Source organism: Equus asinus, chromosome 20 (assembly GCF_041296235.1).
Source record: "Equus asinus isolate D_3611 breed Donkey chromosome 20, EquAss-T2T_v2, whole genome shotgun sequence".
In the NCBI taxonomy this organism is placed as follows: Eukaryota; Metazoa; Chordata; class Mammalia; order Perissodactyla; family Equidae; genus Equus; species Equus asinus.
The window spans coordinates 97,755,996-97,776,063 of record NC_091809.1 but is presented as its reverse complement, the minus strand read 5'-3'; the positions used below and the strand labels follow the sequence as shown (position 1 = coordinate 97,776,063).

The 20,068-nt window shown below is 36.5% G+C and overlaps 1 protein-coding gene across 2 annotated transcripts in view; it reads left to right on the top strand.

The window, feature by feature from the left end:
• The window catches only part of COPB1 (COPI coat complex subunit beta 1), a 31,064-nt gene extending 12,662 nt beyond the window's left edge, over positions 1-18,402 (top strand). For both annotated transcript variants that reach the window (XM_014844122.3, XM_014844121.3), the window contains exons 9-22: positions 1,489-1,596; positions 1,679-1,825; positions 2,566-2,711; positions 4,291-4,387; positions 5,484-5,644; positions 6,520-6,640; positions 8,747-8,974; positions 9,139-9,318; positions 11,536-11,680; positions 12,711-12,830; positions 15,413-15,558; positions 16,167-16,256; positions 17,390-17,545; positions 18,014-18,402. In XM_014844122.3, coding sequence (XP_014699608.1) covers positions 1,489-1,596; positions 1,679-1,825; positions 2,566-2,711; positions 4,291-4,387; positions 5,484-5,644; positions 6,520-6,640; positions 8,747-8,974; positions 9,139-9,318; positions 11,536-11,680; positions 12,711-12,830; positions 15,413-15,558; positions 16,167-16,256; positions 17,390-17,545; positions 18,014-18,073 — 1,905 coding nt within the window. In that variant the 3' untranslated portion in view covers positions 18,074-18,402. The remainder of the gene's footprint in view (positions 1-1,488; positions 1,597-1,678; positions 1,826-2,565; positions 2,712-4,290; positions 4,388-5,483; positions 5,645-6,519; positions 6,641-8,746; positions 8,975-9,138; positions 9,319-11,535; positions 11,681-12,710; positions 12,831-15,412; positions 15,559-16,166; positions 16,257-17,389; positions 17,546-18,013) is intronic.
• The last annotated feature ends 1,666 nt before the right edge of the window (positions 18,403-20,068 follow it).

Genomic DNA, 20,068 nt, shown 5'->3' with positions numbered 1-20,068 from the left:
ACAGATGTTAGCTCAGGTGCCAATCTTTAAAAAAAAAAAATTTCTAGCTTGAATTAATGTGTTATTTTTTAAAGTCTTTTCTGTTTGTACTGTACTTGGTATTCTTGGCAGTAGACATATATTCTTTTTGATTTGAATATAATTTGCATTTCTTGGAAAATATACCAATTGATTGAGAATAAAAGATTAGATACTAGAAAATTATCAGCATACCTATTTAATCTGTGAGAATAATGATTGTTATGAAAATAAAGCCCCATCACAGCTAAATTCACTGCTGATCCTAGATCAGAACAATAACAAAAAATTTGCTATAAAAGACACTATTGGGACAGTTGGAGAAATGTGAATGTAGACTGTATATTAATTAATAGGATTGTTATCAATGTTAAGTTTTCTGAATTTGGTAACTTTATTGTGGTTATATAAGAAACTATCCTTATTTGTGGAAGGCATACACCAAAATGTTTAGGGGGAGAGTATGATAAAGCAAATGTGGCAAAATAGTAACAACTGGTGAATGTAAATGAAAGTTATACAAGAGTTCATTCTTAGGATTTTTAGAACTTTTTCATCAGTGAGGTTTTTAAAAAATATGAAGTTTTAAACAAGTAAAATTAATCATAAATTAGGTTTGCTATATTTTAAAATATTTATCTGCCATAGATTTTTTTAAATATGCATCTTTAAAATATTACATTTTCCTGCAGAGCCAAAATAACATTATCACACTTAACAAAATTGTGAATAATTTCTTAATATTATCTAATACCAACTCCAAACTCAGATTTTCCCAGATATCCCCCAAATGCATTTTTTGTTTGGTTTGTTCAGTTCATGACCATACCTCATATCTGGTTGTGTCCCCTAAATCTCTTAATTTAAGCAGTGTCTCTTTTTCATGACAGTGACTTGTTAAAGAGGCCAGACTAATTGTCCTGTAAGATGCTCCTCCTTCTGGATGTGTCTGGTTACTCTCTTGTGGTGTCATTTAGCTTGTTCCTCTGACTTCTCTACTTCCTATAAACTGTAAGTTTGATCTAATGCTTGATAGAGTCAGAGTAAACATTTTCAGTTTGAATGTATCGTGTGATATTATATACCCAAAATATCTGGTTCTTTCACTGCTAGTGATTTTATTATTTTTTTTTAAAGATTTTATTTTTTTCCTTTTTCTCCCCAAAGCCCCCCTGTACATAGTTGTATATTCTTCATTGTGGGTCCTTCTAGTTGTGGCACGTGGGATGCTGCCTCAGCGTGGCTTGATGAGCAGTGCCATGTCTGCGCCCAGGATTCGAACCAATGAAACACTGGGCCGCCTGCAGTGGAGCACGCGAACTTAACCACTCGGCCACGGGGCCAGCCCCTAGTGATTTTATTATTGATCAAATTGGCGATGAGGGACAGAATCCTCCATTCTACAGTAAAGATTTTCTTCTTGTGACCAGAAATATTGGTGTTAATTCTGGATTTTTTGGTTTTTTTCAGGATCTGGTTATGGACATCCTAAGAGTATTGAGCACACCAGATTTAGAAGTACGCAAGAAAACTCTGCAGTTAGCACTGGATCTTGTCTCTTCTAGGAATGTTGAAGAGGTAAAACAAAACTCTGACAGCACCTTGTAAGCTTTAAGGCAAACATAACGTAATTCTCACTTATTTTTACCTTGTTCTGTAGCTGGTTATTGTCCTGAAGAAGGAAGTGATTAAAACAAATAACGTGACTGAGCATGAAGATACTGACAAATATAGACAACTCCTTGTGCGAACATTGCATTCTTGTTCTGTCCGATTTCCAGATATGGCTGCAAATGTTATTCCTGTGGTATGTAATTCTGATGACCTTAATTTTGAAATTCTCTAAAAGAATTTAAAATAAATTCTGGTTATCCAACATTTAAATTCTGGAAATCTCAACTGTCTGGAATCACTAAATCTCATGGTCAGAAGGGATCTTGATGTCCACTCTTAAGCTCAGAAGGATAAGGACTGACTTCCTTCTACATCTTCATCAAAAAATAAACAAAATGTAGTGACAAATATACCTCTGCATGTTATTATAATTGGTGTTTGTTACAACTACCTAAAGTAAAATTATTCTGTGTCTATCATTCAGTAGAGCAAATAAGTATTTCTTTCAGATAGTTTTACCTCTTAAAATTGAAGGCTTCAGTTATAGGAAAAATTTCACACACCGAGAGTATTTTGCTTCTGTCACTGTCAGAGAATGAGGTATGTTAGTGTAATTTGAAATTTTACCTTTGAGCTCTGAATTTTCTCTAAAATGATTTCAGTTTTAGTATCCAGTTAATTTATTTTGAGTTGTGGATTTCCTGCTTCTGTTTTACTGTGAGTTTTGTAATAAACTTTGCTGCACATAAAACAGAAGAGCCATTGTGCCTTTGTTTACATAATGGTGCTTGTCTTTCAACTTAAACAGTTTATTATTTATTTGAGAATTGTTAATTATATTCTTTGTAAGTTTAAGTTACTGATTAAACCTTAGATAATTTTCTTTCTGAAAATTATGTTATTGTTATCCTATTTTCCGTTTTTTTCTTTTAGTTAATGGAATTTCTCAGTGACAATAATGAAGCAGCAGCTGCTGATGTCTTGGAGTTTGTCCGTGAAGCCATTCAGCGCTTTGATAACCTGAGAATGCTTATTGTTGAGAAGATGCTTGAAGTCTTTCATGCTATTAAATCCGTCAAGTAGGTTTAAAATCTGTTTAAGTGTAAAGTCAAGTAAGCATTTTACCATTTTTATCTTTAAAGGGTCAGTTGATAGAAAATATAAGGGAGGAGAGATGACTCAAGAGAAGCCAAAATAAGTGTGTCAGTAAATATCACCTCATCTCCACCCACGGTTAATCCATAATCTATGGGGAAAATTTTTTTTTGTATGAGTGATTTAGCTAAGTTTCTCTATTCTGATTTCCTCTAAAACATCGGGAATCCTAAAGTGATTTAAAGCATCTGATAAATAGACTATTCTAGACTTGCATTATATCTGCCTACATAGAAAAGAAGGGACCACTACAAAATTGTTTTTATGATGTGAAAATGTGGTGATATTTATAGAAGTGAGAAAAGATTTGCTTCCTTTGTGAGAAAAAAAAATTATATCAAAGTGTTGCTTTTGGCAACCATAATCTCTTAGGGCTTCAGTGTCTAGAATTTTTTAAAAATAAATTTAATGAAAATCCTAGGGAAAAGATGATGGAAGACTTTATTCAGTTTAACATTTTTTTGTTTTTTGTTTTTTTTTGTTTTTTTTGAGGAAGATTAGCCCTGAGCTAACTACTGCCAATCTTCCTCTTTTTGCTGAGGAAGACTGGCCTTGAGCTAACATCCATGCCCATCTTCCTCTGTTTTATATGTGGGATGCCTACCACAGCATGGCTTTTTGCCAAGTGGTGCCATGTCCGCACCCGGGATCTGAACCTGCGAACCCCGGGCCACCGAGAAGCAGAACGTGCATGCTTAACTGCTGCGCCACCAGGCTGGCCCCTTCAGTTTAACATTTTTAACTAGAGAATTGTTGCTTTCTTTACTTTGTGTTTTTGTTTTTTTTCTATTGGTTGATCCTTCCTTGTTTATTGTTCTGTTTAGCATACTGCCTCTTCTTTTCAGTGACTACTGAATAGAAAGCGAATTACTTTTTACATTAAAATAATACAGTCCGTATAGTAGTAAGTGATAAAAATCAAATTTACCTTAACTCTGTCCTAAGTGGAAGATAACACCTTTCTGGGAAACATTTTAGTATTTTATTTATTTATTTATTTATTGAGAAAGATTAGCCCTGAGCTATCGTCTGCTGCCAATCCTCCTCTTTTTGCTGAGGAAGACTGGTCCTGAGCTGACATCCATGCCCATCTCCTCTGTTTTATATGTGGGATGCCTACCACAGCATGGCTTTTTGCCAAGCGGTGCCATGTCTGCACCTGGGATCTGAACCTGCAAACCCCGGGCCACCGAGAAGCAGAACGTGCATGCTTAACTGCTGCGCCACCGGGCCGGCCCCTAGTATTTTATTTTTACTGCTGGGCTTACCAGTTTTAGAATGTTCCTAATAATGATGGGTGAGAACACTTATTTTCCGTTTAATCCTTGTGATTTCTGAAGAGAATCAAAGAAACTTTGTCTTTTTTATATTCTTTCTTAAGATCTCATCCATAGTCCCTTAGAACTGCAGAATCTTTTCTTGCTTGAGCTTAAATTCAGAAAGACCTGTGCTTCAAGATTTGTTGGCAAAGTCAGTGTTTCAGAACTTGTATTCCTGCCTTAGGATTTACCGAGGAGCATTATGGATCCTGGGAGAATACTGCAGTACCAAGGAAGATATTCAGAGTGTGATGACTGAGGTCCGCAGGTCCCTTGGGGAGGTATGTTTTACTTTAGTAAATGCTACTTTAGATGATGGTTTTTACTTTAGTGAATCTGACATTTATGTCTTGATTTGCTTTCCTGTTTCTGTTTAGTAATGTCTGGGTTAAAGAACACTTAAAAATGCATTTTAATTACCCAGATAATTAAGTCTTAGGGGCTGTGGGAATATCGGGGAGTCCCCCCTCCCCTGCCTTAAGCCATAACATCTGTTCTTTTATCTGTTATTTTTACCCTTCTGAGTAAGATTTTATTTGAACAAAAGGTTCTGTGTTTAAAAAAGAAGACTTGTAAAATTCTGCTTTAGCCTATGCATTCTGAAAGAAGGATGCAAATATTATAGGAACAGAACTGCTTTTAGAATATTTATGCACTAAAACTAACAGTATTTCCTTTTCCAAATGACCATATGGTAGAATAGAAAGAACAGTGCTTGTCAGGAGACCTGAGTTTCAGTCTTGCTTCTGCCAATAGTTAGCTCTGGCACGTTGGATGTAAGTTCCTTAACCTGACTGGACATCAGGTTTTTCATCTATACAATAAAGGAATTAGTAGATAATGACTGAAGACTCTTAGAGCTCTTCAGTTAGATGATAGACTGGTATTGAGGAATAATTATGCAGTACCCATTTGGTTTTTAAAAATAGTAGTTGGTGAAGTTTATTGTGTATAAATAAGTCAGATTCGTTTCGTTTTAGAAGGATGGATGCTGTTTTTTTCTTTCAAGGGAAGGGATGGAGAAGACGAATAAGACTTAGAGAGTATTTACTTTGTCTTAGTCACTGTCCTAAGCATTTTCCTATTAAGTAACTCATGTGGAAAGAATTAAGATTTCCATTTAACAGATAAAGAAACTGAGGCTCAAAGTAGTTTAATTAGCTTGCCCAGAACCATACAACTAGTAAGTGGCATCCATCTCCAAAGGCCCTGTTGTTTTCACTGCATTATTCTGGGAAGGAAAGAAGATTGAAAGCAGAGTTCCAAGTTCCAAAAATCTTACTGGGGGAATGCCTTCTCTATAGAATTGATTGTTTAAATATGATTTTGCTTGTGGTTGGTATGATTACTAAATTGATGTTTACAATTGATTTTTAGATCCCAATTGTAGAGTCAGAAATAAAGAAAGAAGCTGGTGAGTTGAAACCTGAAGAAGAAATAACTGTGGGGCCAGTACAGAAATTGGTAACTGAGATGGGCACCTATGCAACTCAGAGTGCCCTGAGCAGTTCTAGACCCGCCAAGAAAGAGGAGGAAAGGTAATTCGCAGCACCTGCGCCCTCCCCTGTACTTTGATTATTACTCCTGTGTGTAAAGCAGATGATTTCTTTCCTCTTAGTAGTTTGGTTTTTTGATCAAAAGGGAAATCTTTGCCATTTAAGATATTTGAAAGGAGAAGGATGTTTAAGTTCTTCCCAGGAATTGTCGTGATGGTTTTAATCCTCTGCTCCTTATGTGTTTCACTGAAATAACTCTGTTCTCTTTAAGCTAAAATTATTTTACTCACGTAGAAAATGCTAAGTGGAGGTAACTTTGGTGATATTTGAGTTTTGTTGCCTATTAGTATTTGGGAAACATATTTTGAATATTTTCCATTTCTAATTGATGGAATAAAGTTTTGATGTTTTCCTCTTTGTTTTGCTCTCCAATTTTATGTGAAGATGATGAAAGTAATGCCTAAAATGTTAATGATTGCTTAATGTATGCTAGGCATTCTGGTAAGTAGTTTGTCTCATATAGTCTTGACAACAGCTTGTTGAGATAAAGTATATTATTAACCCCATTTTACAGAAGAAGAGTTTGAGGCTTAGAGAGGTTTGTAACTTCCCAAAGGGACATAATAAATAGATAGGCGGGGATTTGAATGTAGTGTATTGGCTCTGGTACATACACCCTTAACCATTTTCTCTTTCTTTATTCAGTTGGCTCTTGCATCATTTGAAGATAAGTTTTAAAGCCATGTATTTTTTCTTTTTCCTTTTTCATTCTGAAAGCTAAAGAGGGAGCTAATTTAGATCCTTATCACTGAAACATGGCAGTAAGAGTGTTAAACAGGCTTATTTCTGTCATTTATACAAAAGCTGCATGCTGCTTGAGAAGTTGGTGGGTTTCATTTTCCTTGGTTGCTTTGCAGACCTCCCCTGAGAGGATTCCTTCTGGATGGAGATTTCTTTGTTGCTGCCTCCCTTGCCACAACTCTGACCAAGATTGCCTTGCGCTATGTAGCTTTGGTTCAGGAGAAGAAAAAGCAAAACGTAAGTTCGTTTATTCTACATCTACCCCACAAGTGAGTATTGAGTGCCTACTGTATGTCTTAAACAGTGAGGGGCCCAAAGGTGAGTGCTGAAGTTCCTGTCGTGAAGGAGCTTATGGTTTAATGGGGGAAATGGACACAGTAATGTAATGTCATTGTAAAATTGACAAAGTAATATATCAGCAATACCTTGTGATTAATCCAGTGGAAGAGATATAAGGGTTTGTCAAGTCATTTCTGTTTGCTAGGATTAGTCAAGGCCCAGTGAAGAAATGCTTCTCTCTCTCCAACATCTTTATCCAGTCAGTCATTGTCTCTTTTATCCCAGAAATATCTCTTAAATGTATTCCCATTTCTATAATTCATACCTTCATCATAGCTTCTGACCATTCTGACTCTACATTCATTTACAACAATATACTTCCATTCTCCCAACCTCTCTTATCCTCTGCACTATTGTCCTATATTTTATTTCTATGTCATGTTGTCAGCTCTATGATGCATTGCTATTATTTTTGCTTTAAATAGTTACCTTTTTTATAAATATATTCAACATTTTTTTCCATTTCTTATTTATCTAATGTCTGGACTTAGGTAGGGAGGGGCCATAGCCAATTGTAAGAAATCAAGAGTTAAGAAGAGGGAACAGAGCAAAATTCAAGTACCTTCATGGGTGCCTTTTTTTTTTTTTTTTTTTTTTTTTGCCTATTCTTTTCATGGTAAAATATAGATAACATAAAATTTACGATTTTAACCTTTTTTTTTTTGGTGAGGAAGATTGGCCCCCAAGTACCATCTGTTGCCAATCTTCCTCTTTTGGCTTGAGGAAGATTGTCTCTTAGCTAACATCCATGCCATCCTTCCTCTACTTTATGTGGGACACTGTCACAGCATGGCTTGACAAGCATGCTGAGTACACACCTGGGATCCAAACCTGTGAATCCCAGGCCGCCAAAGCAGAGCACACAAACTTAACCACTATGCCACCAGGCTGGCCCCCACAATAAGGATTAAGATAGGTCCTAGTAATGATCCTATTACCAGTAATGGGACACCCTGAAGTTATGTGCCTCCTAATGGAACATACTAATAAATATAAAACATCACCTCTCTGGTACTCTAACCAAAAGTGGGGGGCATTCTGTAAAACAACTGACCTGGGCTCTTTAAGTCATTGGGGGAAGCCGGCCCTATGGCCGAGTGGTTAAGTTCACATGCTCCACTTCAGTGGCCCAGGGTTCACCAGTTCGGATCCTGAGTGTGGACCTACGCACCACTCTTCAAGCCATGCTGTGGTGGCATCCCACACAGAAGAGCTAGAATGACCTACAGCTAGGCTATACAACTATGTTCTGGGGCTTTGGAGAGGAAAAAAAGAGGAAGATTGGCAACAGATATTAGCTCACAGCCAATCTTCCTCACCCAAAGAAAAAAAAAGTCATTGTGATGGAAAACAATACAAAAAGCTAGGGGGACTAGTCTAGATTAAAAGGGACTAAAGAGAATAACAGCGACATAAAATGCATGAAGCTGATCCTGGATTTAAAAAACAAAATATTTTGTGACAATTAGGAAAATTTATTTGAATTTAGAGTGTATAGTAGATATATATTTTGCGATAATTACAGTTCTCAGATGAGATAATGATACTGTGGTTATATAGGAAACTCGTGATTCTTAAGAGATATATGCAATGAAGAATCTTACTTTCACATGTTTAGCTAAAAAAATAAGTGTACGTACAGAGGTAGAATAGGAAAGCAAACATGGCAGAATGTTAGCAATTTGTGAAGGGTATCATTCTTTTAACTTCTCTGTGGTTGGAATTTTAAAAAGATAGTATTGGCATGTGAGGGGGTTAGAGTAAGGGAGAACAGTTAAAAAGCCATTGCTGTCTTTCAGTTGAGGGTTAATGAAGGGTGGGACTTAGAATAGAAAGGAAGGAAAAGGGTGCAAAAAAAAGATGGAGATAAAATCTAAAGGATTTGAAATCTTAATCAGGTGATGTTAAAATTAGGTTTATTTCTTGATTGTAAGTAACAATAAAGTGACATTATTGCGGTTGGAGAATCATGACAGTAAATAATCCATTTCTCTCCGTTTCTAGTCTTTTGTCGCTGAGGCCATGTTGCTCATGGCCACTATCCTTCATTTGGGAAAATCCTCTCTTCCTAAGAAGCCAATTACAGACGATGATGTAGATCGAATTTCCCTGTGCCTCAAGGTCTTGTCTGAATGTTCACCTTTAATGAATGACATTTTCAATAAGGAATGCAGACAGTCGCTTTCTCACATGTTATCTGCTAAACTCGAAGAAGAGAAGTTATCCCAAAAGGTAAGGTATATATGATAAAGCCATAAAAGTGCTTTGTGTTTATTTTTTTTATTTTGTTGATTTTTCAGTCCTGATATGTGAGGGCTGTCTCTATTAATGGCCTACAAAAAGCTGTCTTTCTTTCCATGTTAGAGAGAGGTGTGTGTATTGTTTTCTCAATACAGAAAGAATCTGAAAAGAGGAATGTGACAGTACAGCCTGATGACCCCATTTCCTTCATGCAACTCACTGCTAAGAATGAAATGAACTGCAAGGAAGATCAGTTTCAGCTGAGTTTGCTGGCGGCAATGGGTAACACACAGAGGAAAGAGGCGGCAGACCCCCTAGCGTCTAAACTTAACAAGGTAACAAAACGTCAGATACGATGGTAAGTTGTTTAAACTGGCTACTTCAGAAAGTAGTAATCAAGACGTTGCTGGTCTTGCTGCTTTTTAAAAGAAAATAACTGGTTATACAGTATCAGTTTTTGTTAAATCAGTGTGATTGATAGGCTTGTTAAACATGAAGTGAAACTCAGAAGCTGATGAGATACTTTACTGTATGATGGGACTATGAGTTCAGGAGATGATTTCATACTTGTTGCAGTTGTGTGTGGATCGTAGACTAATACACACAGCTCGGGGGGATCCGTAGAGGTAAGTACAGCTGAAGGCGGAACTCCTCCCCAGCACTGCCCTCAGTTTCTCCTGGCCCCTGCTTCAAACATGGCAGTTCCACTTTTGTATTCTTAATATACTGAATTCCAAATAGGATTTTATTAAGAAAACAATTCTACTCTTCAAATACATCAAACTTACAAATCAGTGATCTGCTGTAATCCCTTTGTCTGTTAGATGAGTAAACAGTCTCAAATTGATTTTGTTGTCCAAGATAAGATTAGCAGAATTAGAACTACTAAAATACTTTCTCTTCCTTAAAATTGAGAATTAATAGTGGCAATATTACAGTTAGAAAATTTTTAAAATACATTTTTTAAAATTGTGGTAAAATTTACATGACATCAAATTTACCCCCTTAACTATTTTTAAGTCTATGGTTCAGTGGTATTAAGTACGTTCACATTATTGTGCAACCATCACCACCATCCATCCCAAGAATTTTTTTCATCTTGCAAAGCTGAAACTGTAGTCATTAAACAATAACTCCATTCCCCTTTCCCTCAGCCCCTGGCGACCACCATTCTACTTTTTATTCGTATGAATTTGACTGCTCCAGGTACCTTGTATTAGTGGAATCATACAGTATTTATTTTTTTGTGTGACTGGCTTATTTCACTAAGCCTAATGTCTTCAAGGTTCATCCATGTTGTGGCATGTGTCACAATTTCCTTCCTTTTTAGGGCTGAGTAATATTCCCTTGTGAATATATGCCACATCTTGTTTATCTCTTCATCTGTTGATGGACACCTGGTTTGCTTCCACCTTCTGGCTGTTGTGAATAATGCTGCCATAAACACGGATGTACAAATATCTATTTGAGGTGCTGCTTTCATTTCTTTTGGGTTATACCCAGAATGGAATTGCTGGATCATGTAGAAATTCTGCTTTAATTTTTTGAGGAGCCAGCACACTGTTTTACGTAGCTGCTGCACTATTACATTCCAGCCTTCAGTGCACAAGGTTTCTGATTTCTCCACATCCTTGCCAACGCTTATTTTCTGTTTTGGTTTGTTTTTTATAGTAGCCATCATGGTGGGTATGAAGTGGTATCTTACTGTGGTTTTGATTTGCATTTACCTAATAATGATCAGTGACGTTGGGCATCTCTTTAAGTACTTATTGGCCATTTGTATATCTTCTTTGGAGAAATGTCTGTTCAAGTCCTTTGCTCATTTTTTAATTTGGTTGTTTGTTTTTTGTGTGTTGAGTTACAGGAATTCTTTTTATATTCTGGATACAGGTCCCTTATGAGATGTATGGTTTGCAAATGTTTTCTCCCATTCTGTGGGTTGCCTTTTCACTTTGTTAATAGTGTCCTTTGAGCCACAAAGGTTTTTAATATTTATGTAGTTCATTTTATCTATTTTTTTCTTTTATTGCTTGTGTTTTTGGTGACAATATTACCTTTTTAAAGTGCTGTACTTTGGATGTTTAAAAAAAATTGGGGGGGACATCTAAAATTTTATCTTTGTGAAATTACAAGCATTGCTTGCTGTATGATCTCTCTGGTTCCCCGAGTTTGGGTAGCAGGAACTACCACACGATCTGAATTTTGTTTCCTGAGTTTTGGAGAGCATCTGGTGAGTTTAGATGCTGCGGGATTTAACTGCAAATGTATCCAGGTCTATTCAGTTCCTAAGTTGGGGTAATGTTTAATGTATTTGTCAACATATTTAACCTCTTTCTGCTACTGAGCTGTAAACTCTAGGACTTGTTATTCTAATGACCCAATTTCAATTACTGTGTCTGTATTACAAAACAATTTTATTAGACCTATTTCAAAATGACCTTGTCTAATATAAGCATATCTGTTAATTACCTAACAGACTTAGTCATTTGGCTAGGATATGTTTGGTTAAATTGTCTCAGTCATTTGATTATCTCTTTATTTTTGTTTGACAGGTCACCCAATTGACAGGTTTCTCAGATCCTGTATATGCAGAAGCTTATGTTCATGTCAACCAGTATGATATTGTCCTGGATGTACTTGTTGTGAACCAAACCAGTGATACTTTGCAGAACTGCACATTAGAGTTAGCTACTCTGGGTGAGGAAGTTTACCATAAAGGAAAGATATTGTTACGTAGTAAATCTTTATGACAGATTATTAAGGGATGTGCACAAGTTTTAGTATAAGAATTCTCTTGAGCCCTTTGTGACATTTTGAATCAAGGCTTAGTTTTACGTTTAACATTTAGTCTCCGTCAATTCCAGTTTTCTGAGCTTCTGTAATACTGACTTTCTTGTGCTTGTGCTCTTGGTACATCTAGATGGGTTTATTCACTGAGCTTGATCTAGCAAATGTCGGTTTTTCTAGATATAAATAAGCTGTTTAAGTTACAGATTTACCATGTAGCTGACTTAGTTAAACTTTTAATTGCCTTACTACAGAACCAGGTATTTTCTGAGTCAATAACTAATGCATACATGTGTGACCAAATATATCATTTCTCACTAAGCAACACTTAGCAAAAAGATGTCTTTTTTCTTCTTAATAAAGACACATGAATCCCACTCTCTGACCACTTTTACATCTGGCTTTGAAATTGGAAACTATAACTTGTATACAGGAACAGTGCAGTGCCCCCAGGAAATTCCATATGGCTTAAGCAAGAGTTAAGGGACTTTAATATCTAGGGAAAACATGCTTCTGCCCTATCTTCCTCAGCATAGCTTGACGCCTGTAAGAAGAACAGTGTTTCTAAGAATTGACGAGTCTTTCTGCAGATTGTTTTATCTGTCTCGGTAATGGAATGTATAGTTTAATACTTAAGCTTTTTGAGCAATTTGTATTCATTCTTTGAAATGAAATGGTATGCTCAAAGTTTCACACCCTACACTCACAAATCAAATGTAGAATTATTCTGAGAAGCTTACTTACCTTTTAAAAGAACATGCATATTGATGTGAATAATAAGATGTTAAATAATTTCTTTATTTTGTCCTTATAGTATTTGAATCATAACCTTTCTCTTGCTCCTTATTTTGCTCGAAGCTATAAGCTGCATACATTTTAAGATTTCATGACTTGGGAGGTTACCGAATGTGTATTTAAACCATGTCTAAATTTTTTTCAGGGGATCTGAAACTTGTGGAAAAGCCATCTCCTTTGACTCTTGCTCCTCATGATTTTGCAAACATTAAAGCTAATGTCAAAGTAGCATCAACAGAAAATGGAATAATTTTTGGTAATATAGGTAAGGAATTGTTTTATAGCATGTGATGTTTTAACTTTTTTATTGAAGAATTTCTCTAGTGAGTTAGCTTTGTGACATTTCTTGAGGACAGCATCTGAATCCATTCATTCCTTCATTCATCATTTATGGGGCACCTGCTGTGTTACGAAGCATTGTACTATGTTCTGGAGGTATAGAAATGAGCCAGATACAGAGTCACTGTCCTTAAGAAACTGTCACACAAAAGGAGGAGATAAATAAGTAAATATATAACTGTAGTACAGTGTGATTAGGGCTAGTTTGCATACTATGTATTTTGGGATCATAGGGAAAAAATGCTAACACTACAGGAAGTTTTATAAAGGAGGCAGGTTTATTATCAAAGGATAAGATTTGAACTGAGTCTAAAACTTAGTATAAGCATTTCTTTCCGGGTACTCATTTAGTCAATATGCTTTTTTTTTTAAGCAATTTCTGTGGTAGGGATGGGGCTACTGTGGTGAGGAACAAAAGACAAAAGCTCTCTGCCCTCAGATAGCTTATAGTCAAGTAAGGGAAAACAGATGTGAGGAAGATGTGTGGAGTCCATAATGGTAAGTGCTGTGAAAGAGGCTGTGCAGTGTAAAGTGGGAGTCTGAAAATATTTGGTGACTTCTCTCAAAGTGGCAGGGGGCTGCGGGGAAAAAGATAAGGCAGGCTTTGTGGAGGAGCTAATTCTCAAGTGGGGTTTTGCAAGATCAGTTTAAGTATTCTACAGATAGACAGGGATACAGCTGGAACAGATGCAAGTAGTTTGATAATACCTGGAATTTAGAGTGGAATGGAGGAGGGTGGTGGTAGAAAAAAATGGGGTTAGGAAGGTTAGAGCTATATTTTGCTTGCCATACTGAGGATTTCAGACTTTATCCTGGATGTAAAGAGAAGCCATTGAGGAATTATAAGTGAGTGAGTAGTTACATAATTAAATATTTCCGTGACAGCACTACAGAAAAGTCATGGGAAGATGCAGGAAGATTAACTAGTAAACTATTGCAGTAGCACAGGTGAGAGATGGCAGAGAGCTTGAACCAGTGTTGTGGTTGGGATGGAGAGAAAGGCTGAATATAATAGATGTTAAGGAAGTAGAATGCCTGGGACATGATTACTAATTGAAGAGGAAGTGACTAGAGTAACCCTCAGATTTCTTGGTTGGGTTGATATTTATGTCAATCACCAAAACAGAATATAGGAGAGAAGAACAAATTAGAGAATAAGTAAAACCTTAAGCAAGTTCAGTAATAAAGTGTCTGAAAACATCCAAGAGCAGTTTGATAGGAGCCTGGAACATAAACAAGAGGTCTAAACTAGAGATAAATATTTGTTTAAAAGCCATAGAAAGGGAAGAAATCACCCAGAGACGGCATAAAGAATGAGAAGAGGGGAGATTTGAAAACCGAATCAAAGAGAACAGCAATATTAAAAGCTTGGGCAGGAGGAGAAGCCTACAAAGGAAACTGAAGTGTGGTTAGAGAAGTAAGGAAAAATCTTCAAGAAGTATCTGAAGGTACAAAAGATCGAGTAACGTGAGGTCTAAAAGAAGAGTCCTTTGGATTTGGCTATCAGTGATATTAAAATATTTCTCGTGGTATGTCTTGGGCAGTGGTGGTGGATTGAAGACTAAATAGGAGATGGAAAAATGGAGATAGTGAGTGTAGACTATTCTGAGTGTAGGGCCTTGGGTTTGATAAGGATAGGAGAGGACAGTAGCCAGAAGAGAATCAAGTATGAGGGAGGATTTTTTTTTTCTTAAGATGAGAGAGCCTTGAGTATGTTTACAGACTATAAGGGAAGAAAGTCAGTAGAGAATGTAAAGGTAAAGACATGAGTGAGAGAGGTGCTGATTGATGGAGTGAGGTCCTGAACGAAGGCAGGATCACAGACGGCAGGAAGTATTAACCTTGAAGAGAAGAGGCAGCACTTCTCTGATATGAAACGTAAGGAGGTAAGAGTAGATTCAGAGAGAGATGTTTGTTTTTAGATGTGGGGCTGAAAATTAAAAGAACTTAATTTTGGTAACCTCAGTTTTTTCTGAAAGTAGAAAGGATGAGGGAATGTCAAGAGAAGAGGCTAGAAGGAAGAAAGGTAGGCTCCAATCAGATTATGACTTGTACCATGGAAGAGACAGTCATAGAAGCAGATAATCTTAATTAAGTCCTATGGCTCAGCAATATTTATTCAAAAATATTAGAGAAGCACCTACTATGGGAACACTTCTACTTGTGTATCCCCCTGGAGTGCCTAACACACCACAACTGCTGTGAAGGACTCACTGGGTTTGCGTCCTGGCCACACTACTTATCGGTTCTGTGACCTTGCAACTTAATTAACTTCTCTTTGTTTTTGTTTCCTCGTCTGTAAGATGGAAAATAATAATATTATAACATAGGATTAATGGGAGTATTAAACAGGTAATATTTGTAAAGCGTTTAGAATAGAGCCCAGTATATAATAAGCATTTTATAAATATTTGCTAGTATCATCATTATTATTTGGAAATATTAAAACTTTTTAAAATTATAATTAGCCTCTGCTGATCGAGGATCTTTTTTGTATGTATATTGCAGTTTATGATGTCTCTGGAGCAGCAAGTGACAGAAATTGTGTGGTCCTCAGTGATATTCACATTGACATCATGGACTATATCCAGCCTGCAACTTGTACTGATGCTGAGTTCCGTCAGATGTGGGCCGAGTTTGAATGGGAAAACAAAGTTAGTCCTTGGGAGATTTCCTTGAACTCCTTAGCTTTCTTTTGGGCTAGTGTTGAAGGATTCTTTGATAAAATTAATCCCACTAAAAAGTGTCATGTGGAAAGCAAAGTCTTTCAATATCTGTTCTTGCAAATTAGCCTTAACTGGAAGTCATATAAGTAGTTTATCTGATAAGTGGCTGTTGTAAATTGGTGAGAGTAGCAGTTCTGTAATTAATCAGATTGATCAAGACAGTATTCCATCCCCTGTATGTATATGTATGAATAATAATTATCATTGAATCCAGTGTCCAAAAGAGGCTTTGCAAATTCAGTAGCCTGGTGAGGAACTTTGTTCCATTGAGCCTTGATTTTTATTAGAAATATTTATGTGCAGCATGTTGATCTTCTAAGAAGTTACCTATGTCTGAAAGATCTGATAGCAACCTGCAGGTTGTTGGATTTTGTAGAAGATGTTATTTACTTTTTTGTTGCACCCTCCCTCCTAAATACTTGGAAGGAGGTTCTAATATGACATACGAGTGATTGTTTTCTCGACCCCAAGATAAGAAACTCTCAACTTTCTCATTCTAAGAATTATAATCTTGACTTTTCTCTCCCTCTGTACAGGTGACAGTTAACACAAATATAGTTGATTTAAATGACTATTTACAACACATATTAAAGTCAACCAACATGAAATGCCTCACTCCAGAGAAGGTAAAATTTGACTGAGGACTTCTTAAAGCTGATAGAGTGGTAGATTCCTGTATTTCCTCTAGGGTATTTTTGTTACTAGTCAGCATGAGAAAAACAGTGTCACTCTGGACTAGCTAAAAGAAATTATCCCATAGAATGTATGGATCTGCTTACCTCTGTCTACTGGAATATACCAGCCTGCTTGTTTCTAGTACAATGACCCAGTTGAATAGTCAAATTAGTTTTTCTTTTCATTCTCCCTTTCAGCTAAAGGCTTATCACAAAATAGTTTGTGATACTGAGTTAGAAAATGCCCATGACCTCTTCTGTTGGCTCCGATTATGCGTCAGAATATATCTGCTCAAATACAGAACTGGTGATACACTCTGGTTTTCTGCTGTGTGTGTGTATGTATGAAAAAAGACTAGAAAGACCAAAAAAAAATGAAGCCAAAACTCTAAGGAATTTTTTTTCTTTATAAAATTTCTGCTAATGTTACAATATTAATTTAATCAGTAAAAGAATGTATCCTGCCAAACCGGTAGGTTTTAATTCATATATTAGTTTATTCAACAAATACTGAGTCAAATAAATACTATATGCCCAGTACTTTGTGAGCTGCTGGATATAGTCTCTTCCTTCATGGAGCTTAAGGTCCAGCGTGGGAGGCGAATAACTCTTAAGTGAAGAGAGAATGTATAATTACAAATTGGGGTAAGTGCTATTTCTTTGAAGTCAGGTTTATAGAGGTATAATATAGAGACAGTAAAAGTCACATTTTTTACATGTATAGTTCTATGAATTTTGACATATTCATACGGTGTCATGTAACCACCATGACATGGTAAGTCCTGGTTTAAGTGATAATTCAGCTGTGCTGTTTGGTCTTGCTTATGTGTATAGTCACGCGCCATATAATGACCTTTCGGTCAGCAACAGACCACATATATGCTAGTGGTCCCGTAAGATTAGTACCATACAGCCTAAGCATGTAGTAGGCTATACCATTTAGGTTTGTGTAAGTACACTCTATGATGTTTGCACAACGATAAAATTGCTTAACGACGCATTTCTCAGAACTTATCCTCGTTGTTAAGCGACGCATGACTGTAGTTCTCTAGTAAAGTATTGACTTTATCACAAATTTCTTCCAGGCACTTTCTGGCTACTGTGGCTTTATGGCAGCCAACCTCTATGCTCGTTCCATATTTGGAGAAGATGCACTTGCAAATGTCAGCATTGAGAAGCCAATTCAACAGGGACCAGAGGCCCCTGTTACTGGCCACATAAGAATTCGTGCGAAGAGTCAGGTAACAATTTTTTTGAGATCATCTCTGAACTGAGCAAAAAGAAGGAAGAATTTATGTCTGTCTTATTTCTATATGAAGTATCCTCTGTCGTATTAGTGTTCTGTGCTTTAGATGCATATATATAATAATAGTATGCTCTGAATAGAAATATAGCTTTTGCTTCATTAAAATGGCCCACTTTTAGGGCCTGTCGTTCTGGCTTATGTGCTTAAAACCAGATTGATTCTCATGGGATGTTTGTGAAATGGGTTCTTTAGAGTTTTTTGAAATCCAAGCTACAAGTCTAGTAACTATTTGTAAATCTAGCACTGAAAGTACTTACCCAGGTAAAGTTTTGGTGAGTCTGTTTTCTGTATCCTTGGTTTCATTGTTGATGTGGACTCATTGAATGGAGGCTTTATGAGATAGCATAACTTACTGGTTGTACATAGTTTCAATAATTATAAACATCTTCATTCTTCTTTGCAGGGAATGGCCTTAAGTCTTGGAGATAAAATCAACTTGTCTCAGAAGAAAACTAGTATATAAGAACAAACAAAAAGTCCTTGCAACCTTACAGTTAAAATTTTGGTATGGGCTTATTGGACTCCAACGTCTTTTGTACTCTTTCATGCTTTATGTTATAAAGAATCTGAGTTCATGCTGAATGCCTTCCAGCCAATAATTTATAGCCTTTCCCTTAAATCAAGATTGAGTTTAAAATTACAGTTTGTCTTTTATCTTAACAGTTTTGAATGCTGTCCTCAAAGTATATAATGTTTCTCACATGTACCGAGACCATTTTCACAGTACAATAAACAGATCTATTCCTAAATCTCTTGTTATTTTATAAATAAATGTATAATTACATAATTTTAGTTATGTAGCAGTGGATTTCTTTTAGTTGGATTATAGATTTCTATTGTAAATGAAAATTACTCTTTGAGTTGTGAATATATGAACTTTATTAAGAGAATTTACAAACTCACTGATGTGAAATGAGACAGGCATTGATTTACTTGATTGATTTTTCCTTTTCCAACATCAGTATCTCTAAAAATGCCTTATCATGTTCTAAAGGGCTTTTCTCTGGAATTTAGCTCCAGGAAGAAAGTATCAACTTGTGAAAACAGATCCATCTTCGGTTTAAAAGAGTATTATGAGCTTTGACTGAAATAAACATATTATTCTTAATTATCCTGAATCATAATGTAAAATAGATAACCCACAATAGGTTTTTAAATCATTCGCATTAAGCTTTGGGTTTTCTTTTATGTTTGTTAGGAATTAAATGGGTTCCACCTAATTATCAAAGCTGCACTGGCAGAATTCAGCTCCAGGGGATTCAGAGAGCTCCAATTCCATGTCGCCTCTGTGCCTTACTCACTCCTCCCCTTTTCCTTACTTTTCACTAGGGCTGGGCACTATCACCTCCCAGTATGATTCCAGAGGCCTCTCTGAGCCAGTTCCCTAGAGCCTGATGGTGCTGTCCTTTTGGCCCTTGCTTTTCCTTGGGGATGATTGAGGTAGTCTGATGTTTTAGCTAAGTCCGAACGTTAAACTATTATACTTTGTCTTCCAGCTAGACTTCAGGATGCGTTCAGGATGAGTTGAGAGAATAAGGTCTGTGGAAGAATGAAAGCAGCATCTCCTATTTCAGCACTTGAGTGAGAATGGAATGATTTGTTTGGAGTGTGAAGGTGATTGATACTTGTATGATGTCATAAACTTTGAAGCCACTTGCTTTTTTAATCAGACAGATCCAGACGATTACAGGGCATTTGAGATTCCAGAGCACTGAGGTCTCAAAGCAACGTCAGTGGCCACCAAATGGGAAAGATACTGGGAATGCAGGAAGGGGTCAGTTTGATGCATTGAGCCAAGGGCTGGAGATTTGTGGTGAGAGCAGATGCCACTTTGTTTGGATAAGATCATTTCCCAGACTCTGTTCCTTTGAACATTAGCCTCCGTGATGTTGTTAGATCTTCTGGGAGAAAAAGGATTCCATGGTCAAGTAGGTTTGGGAGAAGTTTTATCCTGTTCTGTACTGGGGATTCACCATGCATTAGCATACTAAAAATTCTGAGAGGTCCTTTAGTAAAAACAGTAGGCTAGTTTGGTTTAGCCCAGCATATCTTAATCTTACTTGACCAGGGAATCTTTTTTTTCACAGAACACCTATTGACAATATATAGGGCAGGAAAAGTGACTTAGCATGCTGAAGATTTCGGTTTTGTGTTCACACTCAACCAGTATTGCATTCAAAATCTCAAGGAATCATGCCTCTCTGTGTCCTAGAATATATCTCTGTTGATACTCTCAGAAAATACCTGCCTAACATAATCAGGCCATTTTTGTTGGGATCAAATTGGCTCACATTGCCATTTTCTTAAATTCAAAAATAAGGAGAACTCAGAGAAGTTAACAGAGTTCTCAGATGTCTATACTACATTAAGCTGTTTACTTCATTAGCATTTTATTAGCTTTGTGCATTTAATAAATGTAAACTGAATTGGATAGCAGCAATATTTAGTAAAGCTGTTC